The 14,536-nt window shown below is 41.0% G+C and overlaps 1 protein-coding gene across 4 annotated transcripts in view; it reads left to right on the top strand.

Annotated features, from left to right (window-relative positions):
• The first annotated feature begins 204 nt into the window (after nucleotides 1-204).
• The window catches only part of map3k7 (mitogen-activated protein kinase kinase kinase 7), a 35,371-nt gene continuing 21,039 nt past the window's right edge, over nucleotides 205-14,536 (top strand). For 2 of the 4 annotated variants that reach the window (XM_030405419.1, XM_030405417.1), the window contains exons 1-10: nucleotides 205-437; nucleotides 978-1,097; nucleotides 1,233-1,343; nucleotides 1,534-1,599; nucleotides 2,624-2,669; nucleotides 7,374-7,512; nucleotides 9,759-9,883; nucleotides 10,765-10,893; nucleotides 11,318-11,448; nucleotides 13,414-13,495. In XM_030405419.1, coding sequence (XP_030261279.1) covers nucleotides 1,005-1,097; nucleotides 1,233-1,343; nucleotides 1,534-1,599; nucleotides 2,624-2,669; nucleotides 7,374-7,512; nucleotides 9,759-9,883; nucleotides 10,765-10,893; nucleotides 11,318-11,448; nucleotides 13,414-13,495 — 922 coding nt within the window. In that variant the 5' untranslated portion in view covers nucleotides 205-437; nucleotides 978-1,004. Of the gene's footprint in view, nucleotides 438-750; nucleotides 900-977; nucleotides 1,098-1,232; nucleotides 1,344-1,533; nucleotides 1,600-2,623; nucleotides 2,670-7,373; nucleotides 7,513-9,758; nucleotides 9,884-10,764; nucleotides 10,894-11,317; nucleotides 11,449-13,413; nucleotides 13,496-14,536 lie in introns of those variants that run through there. The other 2 variants (XM_030405418.1, XM_030405420.1) reach the window with 2 other exon arrangements.

Raw genomic sequence — 14,536 nt, 5'->3', positions numbered from 1 at the left:
TTTCTTTCATAACATTTTACTTACAGCTGTAACATTTTCATACAAAGCAATATTTGTCTCCTGAAATACGATGCTTTGTCATAGCAAAAGATATCCAACAGGACGTAACACAGTATAAATTAGCCCCACCTGAAAAAGTTACATTACAGCGAGCCTTTCCCTTTCTAAAGGTTGGAATGTGCGCTCCTGTCTAGTGTTCAGGGGGACAGAATTGCAGTACGCACACACTTCCTGATGGAGCTGCTCCTGCGAAGAATAAAAATACACTCCTAGCAAGCTAGCTAGACGAGTTACGAAAAAGTTATGTCTGGCTGTCAAGTGGATATAGAAAGACTATTTTATAACATGGACGTTTTTCGTCGGGTTTCTGTACATGAATTGTAGAAAATATCCCCATGTCCAGAGCGCCGGCACTGGTGACAAGTCAACTACGAAGGGTTGGTTTGTTTAAGCTAACAAGTCCCGGTAGCTAGCGTTAGCATCCAGGCCAGCCAGCTAGCGCAAGCTGGCTAGCTAATACATTGTAGGCCTAGTATAGCTTGTTGTTATTTGCGATAGAGGCAAAGTAATGGGAAAATTGCGGTCAGCACCGAATTACGTTGTTGCTATAAGCATGCAACCTAGATTATCGTATAGTAAAGGCTAACTTTAAGCACCCTTAAATTTCACTGACAGGTTTTCTAAGGCAGCCACAGTTAACTCTGCTACCTAGTTACGCTACGCGGTTAGCCAGCTGGTTGACTGCATCATACAAGCTGACAGAAGGCTAACGTTAAGCTGTTGTATCTTATTTGACAGCTCATGACAGCTAACCGTGCTGCAATTCTTTTAAGTTACTAATGTATTTATTATTTTGCTATTAAATAGTGTTGTATCATTATGGGACTAGATGACAACAAGTAAGTCTGCGTATCCCTGTGCCTGAATTTACTGTGATTTAACGATAATATTTATGTTTTTTTTTTCTTTCTTTACAGTAAGTTACTAGCTGACGTTGGCTAGTAATGTCTCTAACGTTACCATCCGCCGATATACTAGAAACACCTCCTGGATATCCATTTGAAGAAATCAACTATGAGGATATTGAAGTTGAGGAGGTGTGTGGACTTTGTTGGTGTGCTCTGTCCATGTCCTCAATAATGCAATGTCGATGCCCGTCGTTAACGTTGATCACAGAAGGTGAAGAAGCATACATCTTGTTGGTAAAGTTCTTCTTATCTGTTTATTTACAGGTGGTGGGGAGAGGAGCTTTTGGGGTTGTTTGCAAAGCCAAATGGAAAGGCAAAGATGTTGCAATCAAGACCATCGAGAGTGAATCAGAGAGGAAAGCCTTTATTGTTGAGGTATTTTTGGAACTGTGTTTTCCTCACTAAAAGTGATTCAGTTGAAACACTGTCAAGATCTAATATCACAATTTAATTTGTTTCACTTAACGTCAGTGCTATCAGTAGTAGCAGCACATAGTACATGTTGATGTGATTGACAGTAAGCATGTAGATGGAATTGTGCATAATGTTTGTTCTTTGTGTCCAGCTCCGGCAGCTTTCACGTGTGAATCACCCCAACATTGTGAAGTTGTATGGCTCTTGCCATAGTCCAGTAAGTTAATTGCAAAGTTATTATGTTTTATGCTCTCTTGACTATGTGGCCACGGTGATATTCCAACTCACCAGTGAAGGACCGTCCAAACCTAGAACAATAACTATCAATAGTTTGAGTCCACACCACAACCATAACGCTGACCCCTTTAAGAGCGATTTAATGAACGGCAGAGACACACACAGTCAATCAACTTCCTCTAGAAGTTGCAACAAGTGCTCGGCATGTCTTACACAGTACCTGTGTTTGTAACACATCGTCTCTCCTGAATCCAAAATAAGTCCATATAGCAGAAGTGCTGTTTCTTTTCACCACAAGGTCTTCGTCGACCACATTTTCATCGCTTTTCTCTCCTCCCTCATCTATCGTAGCCTGGCAATCACCACCAAACTGATGCCAATTAATTTTGCCAGGGTAGCCAACGGCTAGCTGGGGCTTCATCTGATTGGCCCTTGTATCCAGGACTCCGTCTGATAGGCTAAATGTTGGCATGCTCAAGGTGCATGCATGGTGCATGTAAACAAAATAATGATTTTTCTTATTCATCGAGTGTCAGGCAGTCTTTTGCTATGTGTTTGCTGCAAATGTTCATATCGCGATGACAATGAAAATTCGATTAATCGGGCAGCCCATATATCTGAATTTACTCGTAGTCGTGTCCACAACTTCTTAAATGCTTGTGTGATATAACAGTGGGATGCAGAAATAAATAATGTACATAATGCCAATTGATGTTGATGCTTTCAAAAATATGAATACAATTGTAAAACCCTATTCTTCTGGGTTTATTTGTTTATTTGTTTTTCAGTGCAATGGTAACAGGTTCTCAATATCCATTTTCCTAAGCTTCTGACACAACTATAGTGTGCAGCTGTCACATTTATCATTGTGGATGCTCATGTCATTATCCTTATAGTGATGTGGATGTGTGGATGGCCCTTAATGGTTTGTCTATATTCAGTCATGTGTGTTTGGATTTTCCAGTTGAATCTGTGAGCCTCAGATGATTTTCTTTCTCTCTCAGGTCTGCCTTGTGATGGAGTATGCTGAAGGAGGGTCATTGTACAATGGTGAGTCTACTAGAGAAAAATAATGTTGTATTAGCAATGACAGCATTTGTTCCACATTGCTAGCAGTGAAATGAACACAGCCTCACACAGTCATGAGAAGCAGCCCTTTTCAGTTGACCCTCCCACTTTTTGCATGTTCAGTCACTTGTCCAATTTCTTATATAAACTAGCACAGTTCATTGATGCATTAAGTATCCAATGGACGTTTCAGAGATATATTTGTATTAGGGTTTTACAAAAATAGAAGAGGTCTCGCTCAAGTCTGTAGGATCATTCTCAATAATAGGTCTGACATTACATATATGGACCCTGCTTACCACACAAGAAGAGCACAGTCGTTAAAATATCAAAGGAGAATTACGTTTTTTGCAATTAGGCTCTTGTTTTTGTAGTTTCCCATCATTACCATGTCTAACAACACGTTTTCACTATAAAACTCAATGATCTGAGAATGCAGAAACATTGCTATAAATGTCCCATATGGACTTCTCTTTAAGAAGATTACATTGGATCGGTACATTTGTAGCTTAGCTGTTTGTAGTTAAAGCTAGGGTCTACAATCCTGGAGAGCTAACAAGAGAGCTAGCAAGATTTGAAAGTGGCACCTCCTCTACCCCCCTCCCATCCCGTCAGTGCTCCGTCCAAAGCCACTCCCCCACAAACTTGAACGCGCATCTGTTAGTGGGATTCTGCAGGGAGAAGGAGATGCCGGAGCAAGACGCAGCAATTCAGCTGAATTTAGCACGGAGCAGACAGGAAGTCAAGCGCCAAAATAACAAACTACATCCGGTTACTTTTCAAAATAAAACACTCCGTGTTGACACCAGCACACATCGTGAGGCCAGCTGTCTACTGTACTGTGCCGTGGCAGACTCAAACCGCAACCGGTGAGGATTGCCGGAAGGCGGAGAAAAACCGGATCGGAGCCGCAACGCAGTGGACCCCTATCCAGTGGAAACTGGGCCGACTCATTAGCCATTCTCATGGCTAAAAACAACACACAAAGATGCTAACTTTAGCTTTGGGCTAATACGAGCTACAAACATAGACAAGTTGGCAAACCTCACATATTTCATGAAAATAACAAATCCCCCTGAAACAAAACAAATAATTACCTGACCAACAGAAAGAGAGCAACCTCTGCATCACTTTTCAGGCCCTCCACATGCCCCAGTTGTCTCCACCGCTCAAACGCCGCACCAATGTTGACTCTTTCTTTATCCAGAGCCTTTTTCGTTGCAGCCTTTTCAGCCTCAGGCTTTCTTTTCTTTGCCTTTTTAGCGGGTTGAGCTGTTACAAGTAACGCTGGCTGCATTTTCTCTGCCATTGTAACCAAATGAACGTCTTCTCCTGCAACTCCGTTTTTCTGCAGAGGAGTGTGCTGAATATTTCCGGCATCAGTGAAACGTAACGTGTGCACGTGCGGAGGATTTTTCTCAGTCCTACATCTGCCACAGAGGTCCGATTATTTTCGTTCCTTTTTCTGAGTACATAATGTATTGACTACTCTCAGGATAGCAGGATCATTTCACCCAGTATAACAAAATGTGTTTCTGAACAACATTACAGACCCTAGCTTTAACATCCACCACAGCTAACAGATAGATTTCCTGCATTTACTTTTGCCTACTATGCATACAATGGATTTCGCTATGTGTTCCTGAATTTTAGGTATTGTGTAATCACCGTTTCCCACTGTCCCTCTCGCTGAGCTGAGCATAACTGAGCCATGTTCAGCCTTAGAAGCTTGAAAAACAATGTTAGTCCGATATCTATACTGTGGAAGCTAAGCTAAGAAAGGCAAATAACAAAGGCACGTTGAGAGAAACATACTAACAGGGGCCTGCAGAAATCTTGGGTTGACCAAACTGTACAGGTTTGAAAAGAGGGAGATCTCATGGAGATGTATATTTCACAGCAACTACATGCTACAGTGGTCAGGGCTCAGTAATCGATTACTGTCATGCTGATGGCATCCTCCGCCAGCCCAATCCCAATCAATAGGCATGTACCGATCAGGGTTTTTTTTTTTTTACCCTGATCCCGATCCGAGTCTTTAATATTTAGTAAATGCTGATACCAAGTCCCGATCCGATACTTAGCCTTAACTAATATTTTTCCTGGATAATAATGCTATTGCACCATTGGCCTAGCACCTTCCTTTTGTTAGCGGGTGGGTCTGTGACGCTGCACTGTGACAGCAGAACCTCTTGTACAGCCAGCTGAAGTGTGTGCATAAAATGACATAGACGCGTTGCTTGTCTATTTCACGTGTTCAGCATCTCCTCGATGGCCTGTTTTACATGCTCTGCTGTATGAGACCCACGAAACTAGTGCACATACCGGCACGTTGTAACTTGAAAGTAGAGTCAATGTAATGTAATAACAAGATGGTAGGGCATACCGGGGAGTCAAAAACTCCAGATGATGAAGAAAACCCTGATCCTCTACCACAGAGCCCAGAGTTGTATTGCAGATGTTACATGTGGCCGTTGGACTGCTTTCGCTATCTAATTTATTTTCACACTGCAGACATTTTATCAACAGGTTTGCCAGAGTAACATTACGTGCGCGTCTGCGTTCTGCCACAAATTGTGCTCAGATGTAAAAAATTAAATAAATAAATAATCGGGCTTAGGTCCACCGTCAAAATTGCCAATTCCGATAAGTGGAAAAATGCCCATATTGGGCCCGATCCCGATCCTGCAGATTGGATGGGGACATCCCTACTAAACAGGATGAACTGGACTTGGACTTTGATGAAGCAATGTCACTGTATTCCCAGATATAAGGATCACGAAAAATTCAAAATAAGGCCTAAGTTGTAATAAACAGGAAATAGTTGTCCCAGTGTGTACAATAAGATACTTCTCAAGTCTGAAAGAATTATTGCAGGTAATTCTTACATGCATGAGTGATTCATACTGTGAATAGACGTCGTATTTGTTTTCCAAACTCATCAGTGGTTGGAACAGCTTTCGTTCCCAAGAGGTTCATACTGGCAAGTTTTAGTTTAAGATGTAAAACCCATCGCGTGGGACTTTTTGCAGTGCTTCATACTTCACAACTATTACCCCATCCCTAGTTACTGGATCTCTATCAAAGTTATTCCTGGGAAATACCCTCTGGTACTATTACTTTGATGTGATTCAGCTGAGTTGTGAATTCTGTTGTTGATCTATATATTTTAGTTTTTTAAGTTTTTCTTCCTGGAATTAAAGGTCCCATATCATAAAAAACACGTTTTCTCTGCTCTCGACATATATAAGCTGGTCCTCCCTCAGCCTGCCAACTCCCAGAATGAGGAAAACCAGTGATTCCTGCATGGTCTCTGCAGCCCACCAACTGGTAACAAGGCGCTCCTACAGGCTGTTCAGATTCTGCTCCTTTCGTTACGTAACGAAAGGAGTCATTATCATAGGCCGACCTCCTCTGCGTGGTGATAGGAGATATCAGAGAGAGGGGCGTTCATCCCTGAGGTGAAGTTCGGTGTGTCCAGCAGAGAGACAGCAGTGTTTCACAACGTTGTCGCTCAGAGCTAGACACGCAATTGCTCTGTTGTTGGTTGTATAAATCAACATAAGTGCCTATATTCTGTCCCAGCTACAGAACAACAGAAGAGACCATGGTTGTGTTTCCTTTTTAATGACAACGTGCCGGCTGCGGTTCGTGTTAGCTTGTATTTGTGTGCTATCCACTTTACATCGGACTGCTTCAGTAACGAGTGTCAGTACAACGCTGTCTTTGCCTCGACACTGATCCTCATAAAAGGATCAGTCTCAACCATACCGGACGCAGCAACTGCACCCGAGCCACCGATAATTGTCGCTGTAGTTTGATAGTATTTACAGTTGCCGACGAGTATGGTGAAGTCAGCTGGAAACTCGCAAACTAGTTAGCTCCACTTCGGTCCGCTATGCAATGGCGTTTGAAGCGAGTGTGGTGTTAATAATATTACGATGGAGCTTGGTTGTCACAGTAAAAAGTCTGGAAACGTGCAGACTGGAGACAGATACTATGCGAACAGTGTCCAAGAGTTTGGAGACTGTGTTTGAGACAAACACAGCTTTCGCTAGCTGTTAGCCATTAGCTACACGGTAGTAACTGTAACAACACATACAAACAAACTAACATTATTTAGCCATACTAACCATTCTAAAACGTCCTGCTGCAGCCGCAGAGTCTGTACTTCTTCAGAAGCCTCTCCTTCTGGGTCCAATTCTGGGTCAAACTGGTTCGGTTGAACGAAAAAATCTCCACGAGCCATAGTGTTACATCCACCGTAAACATTAGTGCATGCTACCGTTAGCATAAGGGGCTTCCTCTCCCTGAGGGTGACGTAGCAGGCAAGGCTCCCCAAGTAGGCGTTGACAGACAAAGCTCCTTAGCATTTAAAGGTGCAGGCACAGAAACAGAGTGCTCTGAATACAGCTCAGCAGAGCAACTTTTAGACAGCTGGAGTGCAGGACCACGGATGTGTTTGGGGTAATACATATCGAATACAGAGTTGTTGGACCTCTGACAGCTGTGTGAAATTGATGAAAAACAGTATAATATGGGACCTTTAATTAGTTAGAGAAGCTCTAAGAGAAAGGTAAGCAACACTATGTTTAGTATGTGGGTGTGTATGCGTGTTTGACCAGTTTCTCTGGGGGTTTACTGTCTGTGGTGCTGGTGGTTGTGACTGTGCTCTCTTGTCCACAGTGCTGCATGGTGCTGAACCCCTCCCCTATTACACTGCTTCCCATGCCATGAGCTGGTGTTTTCAGTGTTCCCAGGGTGTGGCCTATCTCCATGGCATGAAACCAAAGGCTCTCATTCACAGGGACCTCAAGCCACCCAAGTATGCACCTCCTCACCTCACTCTCTCTTGTTTACTGTGTCGCTGTCCCAATGAAGTGCCTTGTGGTTTCCTTTACATTTTTGAATTATTTATGTTATGTTGTTCAACAAATGCCTAACTTTGGTCAGGCTGTCTGATGCTATGAGGAAGAAGTATGCAAGTGTTTTTTTGAGCAACCTCTGTGGTTTGCAAAACTTTGGATCTAAAATATGGTTAAGATCTTTACATCTCAACATATGAAGTTCTGCCGATTGGGGTCTCTCAATTAAAACAAAACAAGATGTTTGCTGAGTGCTGCTCATCTTATTTAGAGTCAGCCAGCTCTGGAGATGAGAGTTGGTTGCAATGCCAGACCTTCTGGAGTCACATTGAAGTCTGCTCTGAGGAGAGCTCTGAAATAACTTTTGAACATTCTGGATTAAAAAATTGATTTATCTTCACTCCTGTTTATTAAGCATAATGTAGCAGCGATCCTTGGAGGAGTGCCCGTGATGACCAAATGAAACATACCAAAACCAAGGTATACCAAGACATAAGATAACTTGTGGATTTATCTGGCTTTGAACATTGTTGGAAATTATATGTTTTAAAAGAAAATGTAAGACTTCAAAGGACAGATCATCCATGGCAAAAATTCAAAGCAAGTACTTGTTTTAATGCACTAATATACCAGATTTTGCACAAATTGGATGTAAAACATTTGTGTAAGTGTGACAATGTTGAATGAAAACATGCATGAGGAAAAAAAACAATCGTTTAAACTAAAAGTACTGCATTGATGGATTACTTGAAATTTTTCATTTATGCAACAGAGAAATTATAAATAGTTTTCGTGACAATTCCATTATTTTGAAATCCCTTCTCATACAGTGTTCTTGTATCTGATTGATGCATCTGTTAATCACGCTGGACTTGGGCTGTATCTCTGTATTCAAACCCTAAAGCCTAAAACTCACACACACACACCAACGCAGCCCTTTGCATTTAGTTAAAGGGATATTCCGGTGTAAATTGAATCCATGGTCTAAATCACTTTGAAACTGTGTTAGACTCCCTTTCGAGAGATCAAGTTAGCAGACCGCTAATTTACGGAGTTTTATCAACCTCAGAAACAACCACACGACAATAATAAACTGCAGTAAATGGGTCCAAATATAAACCGCCACCAAAAAGCCACAAATAATGCTCAGAACAGCACCAAACTTCAGCAACAGTACAAATAGGGTCTCAGCACATAGTCCGGGGCATCTAACCTCCGCTAGCTTAGCTAGGGAAGCTATTGGGATGCTAAAAACAGAGTTCAACTCTCCTCCATCAGCTTCCGGGTCGGGGAAGTCCCGATGCGACGATTACCGAGTGCAGTAGAGTTCCGCTGCTCATGGATGAAAATGTATGATTATGACTCCATGGAAAAGCAATCAACCGGAATGTCCCTTTAAAGCGGTCTTGTGTTATCGGTCTGAACACACAGTAACACAGCATTGCAGAAGGATGTCCAGACCCTAGACGTTGTTTCTCTCCTCTGGTGGAAATAAAGCTCCTGGCAGGACTCTCTGGGAATGACCAGCTGGTCCATTTCCTAGAGGAGTGTTGTGGAGTCTCTAGGAATAACAAGGTCCTGCATTGTGACAAATTGTGAACTCTGGGTTATTGTACAGGAATTAATTTCTACTGTAATGGTTCTTCCCAGAGTTACTCCCCAGTGTGTACTTGGACTTATATTTCCTTTGTTGAGAAAACATAAATATGCCAATATATTTTGCAGTTTGAAGTACATAGATGATTTGATGTTTAGTCACATTAGAATATGTCTTTAGCTTTTATATCTGGGATATCGCTTAGATTCCTAAGACATATTTGTTATTTCAGTGGTTCCCAAGCCCCTTCACCTGAGACTTCCCAACTTCCAAATTGAAGGAGTAAGCAAGATAGTTAACTATATTTCTGTTAACCAAAAGGAAGTTTATGTTTTCTAGTGAGCCGAACAGATATTTATTCTGAAAAAAATCCATACAAACAAAGACAAGCATTTTTCTGGACTTGTGAAAATCGTCTAAATTAAACAATTTGAAGAGAAATAGGAGAGAAAAGGTACTCACATGTCAAAAGGTTTGGAAAACACAGTGTTAGCTTGTGTAATTATAGCTTTATTTATAAGTTTACTCAAACAAGCTCTGACTTTAAAGTTTAAAGTTAAATGCAATTCAGCTTCAGAAGGAGGTTATTTCTTGCTTTCTTTGTTTTAGTCTACTTCTAGTGGCAGGTGGCACTGTGCTGAAGATATGTGACTTTGGAACAGCATGCGACATTCAGACCCACATGACCAACAACAAAGGAAGTGCAGCATGGATGGCCCCAGAGGTATTTGAAGGCAAGTATGAGTGGCATTCCAAGTAGTTGAAGGGCTTTGGATACCTGCCCTGTCAGTTGTTTTTTAACTCAAAAGTGTTCGCATGTATCCAGTTACTGTATGACTTGTAGAAATACACTCAGCATCACCTCAATCAAATGAAGCTGCCCACACCATTGTATGTGCTCTTTTTTGCGCCCAACTTTGTTTTGTCACCTCTCACCTCAACGGCAGCTTAGTGCTCCAAGCATAGAGGCATTAAGCCTTGATTCATCAGCAGCAGCCTTACTCTCCTGTTTTATTGATGGTTGTCTCCCAAGCATAGTGAGAAGATGAATGGGGTGATGTTGGTGGCTTTATTTCCCCTAGGAAACAACGGTGTAGAATTTGTGTTCGCATTTAGCCAGAATCCTAATATATTTCTACATGATGAGGCATGTTCATGGTTAGAGGGGTCAGCAGGAAAGATTAATTAAGCCGGAGTCATTATCTTGTTTTTGAAGGCAAATTACAAGACATGCAATTAAACAACTCACTTTTGCCCTCTCAGTGAACTCTTTACAACTAATTTGCATCAGTGTAAAATGCTATCAGGAAGCCTCAGCGCAGCAACTTTAGAATAGGTGTGTGATGTGCACTTTATTCTGCAATAATAGGCCCAGTAATTAAGCAACACAGGAGCTGTTCCTTGGCAAAAATTGCTCCCTTATTTTCATCCTCCTCCCTTCTGAAAGCAGAGATGAGATAAAAGCTGTTATGCTTTCTCAGGCACATCCTCATCTCTCATCTCAAATGTGCCACTGAGAATTACCTTAATCAGTCAGTCAGCGATGTCAAACGAGGCCTTTATTTCCTTTTTGAAAAGGTCCTAAGTGTTGCTGTGTGTTCTTCTGTACTTCCAGGCAGCAATTACAGCGAGAAGTGTGATGTGTTCAGCTGGGGGATCATTCTCTGGGAGGTGATCACTCGCAGGAAGCCCTTTGATGAAATTGGAGGACCAGCTTTTCGCATTATGTGGGCTGTGCACAACGGTGAGTCACTGACAGTGTGGATGGGGGGAGGGGGTGCAAAGACTATGTCCAGCTGTCAGCCACGGTGAGTCCTCAGACGTGCCTGCCCTGCGAGGCCTGCTGGGAGAAAGTTAAGAGCCTGGCAGAGGAGAGCAGCTAAAAGGCATGTTCACCTGTGCAGCACTGCCTGCAGTTTATTCTGATCTAGAGATGGATGGAGGTGAATACTAATGGGACACTAATAGTACCTGAGGATAAGTTTAATATTTTCACCGCTGAATCTGCCTGCCAGAGTCATTACAGATTCTCGCAGCAGGAGACAGGGGATTTAGCATAAATTTGCAATATTACTTTGCCTGTCAGGTGTGATGCCAACACTTATTTCTTTCCTTTGATTCTGTGTGAGCAATTACTTCATTATTTTTTTATTTTTCTTTATATTTAGGCACAAGACCCCCTTTAATCAAAAATTTGCCCAAGCCCATTGAGAGTCTGATGACTCGCTGCTGGTCTAAAGACCCCTCTCAGCGGCCTTCCATGGAGGAGATAGTGAAGATCATGACTCATCTAATGAAGGTAATTGTACAGTGCTTACCCTCTCTAAAACGAAATCACAGAGAGCAGAACCAGAGTTTGTCCCTATGAAAATAGCCAGGAAGTGATTACAATAGCTATGGTTGGTCATAACATCCTGCCCCTGGTCTAGTTTGTTTTTACAATACAAGTGAGCAGCACCAATTGGAACTGGACCAAAACTATGGGTGTAAAAAAATCCATTGATTCTGATCTGCTGCACTCCAGAATTGATTCACAACGTCAAAAATCTTAATTAATTTTGTGATTGTGACGAAAGTAAAAAAAATTGAACTAAACTGTGAGGGTAGTGCATTAGTCAGCAAATTCACAGCACGTACACGCTAGAGTCATCTTAAAGTTCCATTATACCCTTTGCTAGAGGAATGTGAAGTAGGCCATATATTTATGAGTACTTTTAACAATGTCACACAGCGACTAATGTTAATGGAGTGGGGAGCAATGAACCAAAAAGAAAAACAAAGTGGAGCAGCGATCTGCAGTAACAGCTGATAATACACACCGCAGCATTAAAAAACCTCGTGAAACTCTGGTGAAGAAAATAACTCTTCTGTTTAACACCAAAAACTCTGCACTTGCTCACCATCTTTAACAAGCATTGACCCCCGGAGCTAACAGTTTAGCAAAGAGGCTACTCTCACTGCTGGACTTCTAACGTTAATAACACAGCCTGAGCACACCCCCTTATTTTGGTAGGCACATACACATGCATGCTTTCAAATTAAATCATACTTTAATTGATGCAGATCATTAATCTTAATTTCAAGTTGTATTTCATATCGTATTTATGCAGATTTATGACACCAGTAGATGTTTGGCACTCAGTATACTGAAGCAAAGTACTGAAAAATGACCTTGAAAATCTGTTTTGAATCCAGAATAATTTTGAATTGAATCGGACACCCAAGAATCAAATCATTAGATTGCCAAAACTGAAAGTGAAGTTGTTATATTGGAATTACCCCCATTTTTTTCCTACACTATGTGCTTGGGTCTAAAAATGTGGATTTAGGGTCACTTAAAATGACTACCAGGAACTTTTAAGTGTTTATGAAACTGATGATTATAAATGACGTGTAACAGCAAACAAGACCATCAGCGAACACACTTTGATTATTATATAGTTATTAATGCCTGTGCTCGGGTCCAGTCACATATATCGCGTGTTAAAACATTACCTCATTGCAATCCATCCTGTGGTCTCTCTGTCACTCGCTTCCAGAACAAATGCATGCGCCGGGAGCATGTGCTAGCAAAGATCTTACTACAGATTGTCACACTTTTGTCAACGGGACGCTATAATCAACAAAACCTTTGAGTTCTTCGTAGTCACTTTAAAATATTAAGGAGTGTATCATTAGAAACTAGAACGGCATTCAGTAGTGCATATATCTCCTCCGAGCCCATTCCTCTTCATTCAAGCCTGATCACCATTGGCACCTATCCCCATTATGTCAACTGCATGTTGGTGGTAGATGCAAGAATCTATCCCTTTTGTAACAATGAAGCAGCTGAAAAAAGTTAACCATCCATGAAAACATATTTGAATCTACTTGATCCACATCACATTATACTCTTGTACTCACTCATAGATACCAGCCACTAAAGTATGCCTTATTTTTACATCAAGAACCATAGGTTATTTCTGTTAGAAGTTAACAATTATTTTTTTTAACTGCCCTATTTAAGAATGTAAGTGAGTAAAAAATTCCTGGATCCGTCCCTTTCAGATCCACAACATAAGTTAATGGGGTCTGTTCTGGCCGAGACCCATCCAAGTTGTGTGGAATTCCGTTTTGTGGTTTTTGTGTAAACCTGCTGACAAACCAACCAACGAACAAACAAAGAGACACAAGGGAAACTATGGCAGATGTAATGAAAACCTTAAGGTTTGTTAAATACAATGCTACTTACTCTCTTCTATCTTGTCTGTTTTTTATTTTGCAGTACTTCCCAGGGTCTGATGAACCCCTGCAATATCCATACCAGTATTCAGATGAGGGACAGAGCAACTCTGCAACAAGTACAGGTACCACAGTCATCCTCAAGCGCAACAAAAACTTCAAACCAGTACGGGAAGCATGTTAAAGCGGTGCATCAAGTGCATAGATGTCCAAGATACAACATCTTGAAATAAAAGTAGTTAACAATAGAGCGGGTGCAAGAGAGAAATACATTATGTTTAACAAATGTATTTCAACCCTCTGGAGGGGACGGACACATGACCAATGTAAGGTATCGTAGCAGCAAGAAGTGGTGAGGGACGGCAACAAAAGAGAAACAGCGTTAGCGAGTTTTGAGATTTGGGAGATTTGTGACATTTAGCATGTTCAGAGTGTATATTTAATGTGTAGTGTAGTTATTTTTTGGGTTGTTTTGTGTGTCAAAACATTGAGGCGACTACTAATGTGGAGCAGGCAGTGCAGCTCTTCTCTGAGCTGGAAGGAGCTTAGGGAGACCTGAGCCAGAGGCATTGCCTGCATTTAAATATAAATAGTTATATATATATTTTCATACATTTCAAAAACGTATGTACAAATTTAGCAAACAACAATTTATATTTATATTTGCATGCAAGTTATAAAAGTGATTTGTTAAACATGTTTGTGGTTTTCAAAGAAAAAAATAAATTTTGAGCTAGGAAGATTTTAGGATTTTATGTTATTTGTTTGATTTTAGGTCCAATGTGTTAATACAATACATCACAATGAAAATAATAACTGTGCAGTCACACATATTAGGTTGTGCAAGGTTAACAGGTCTATATAAAGATATAAAGCTAAAATCAAAAACAACTTTACTGGTACTTGTCCTCTGTCAGGAATGAATAAGTTTATAATGTCTGGAAAAAAAACATGTAAATGCAGTAAAATAAGTCAAATTTCTGTCCTCAGGTAGGTTTAATCGCAAAACTTGTGCACCTGTTGATATAAGCAGTTGACTGAGTTTAAGCTCAGGGTAACCGTCTTGCTTTTTTGATGAACTGTTGTTGACATATTTGCACTGATGTACAAATCAACAGACCAGACTGGGCAAAAGTCTGTTGTTTGAGTGTACAGAAAGGGTGTAC

Source organism: Sparus aurata, chromosome 22 (assembly GCF_900880675.1).
Source record: "Sparus aurata chromosome 22, fSpaAur1.1, whole genome shotgun sequence".
NCBI classification, from domain to species: Eukaryota; Metazoa; Chordata; class Actinopteri; order Spariformes; family Sparidae; genus Sparus; species Sparus aurata.
The sequence above is the reverse complement of the archived record's forward strand: the minus strand, read 5'-3'. Positions and strand labels throughout refer to the sequence as shown.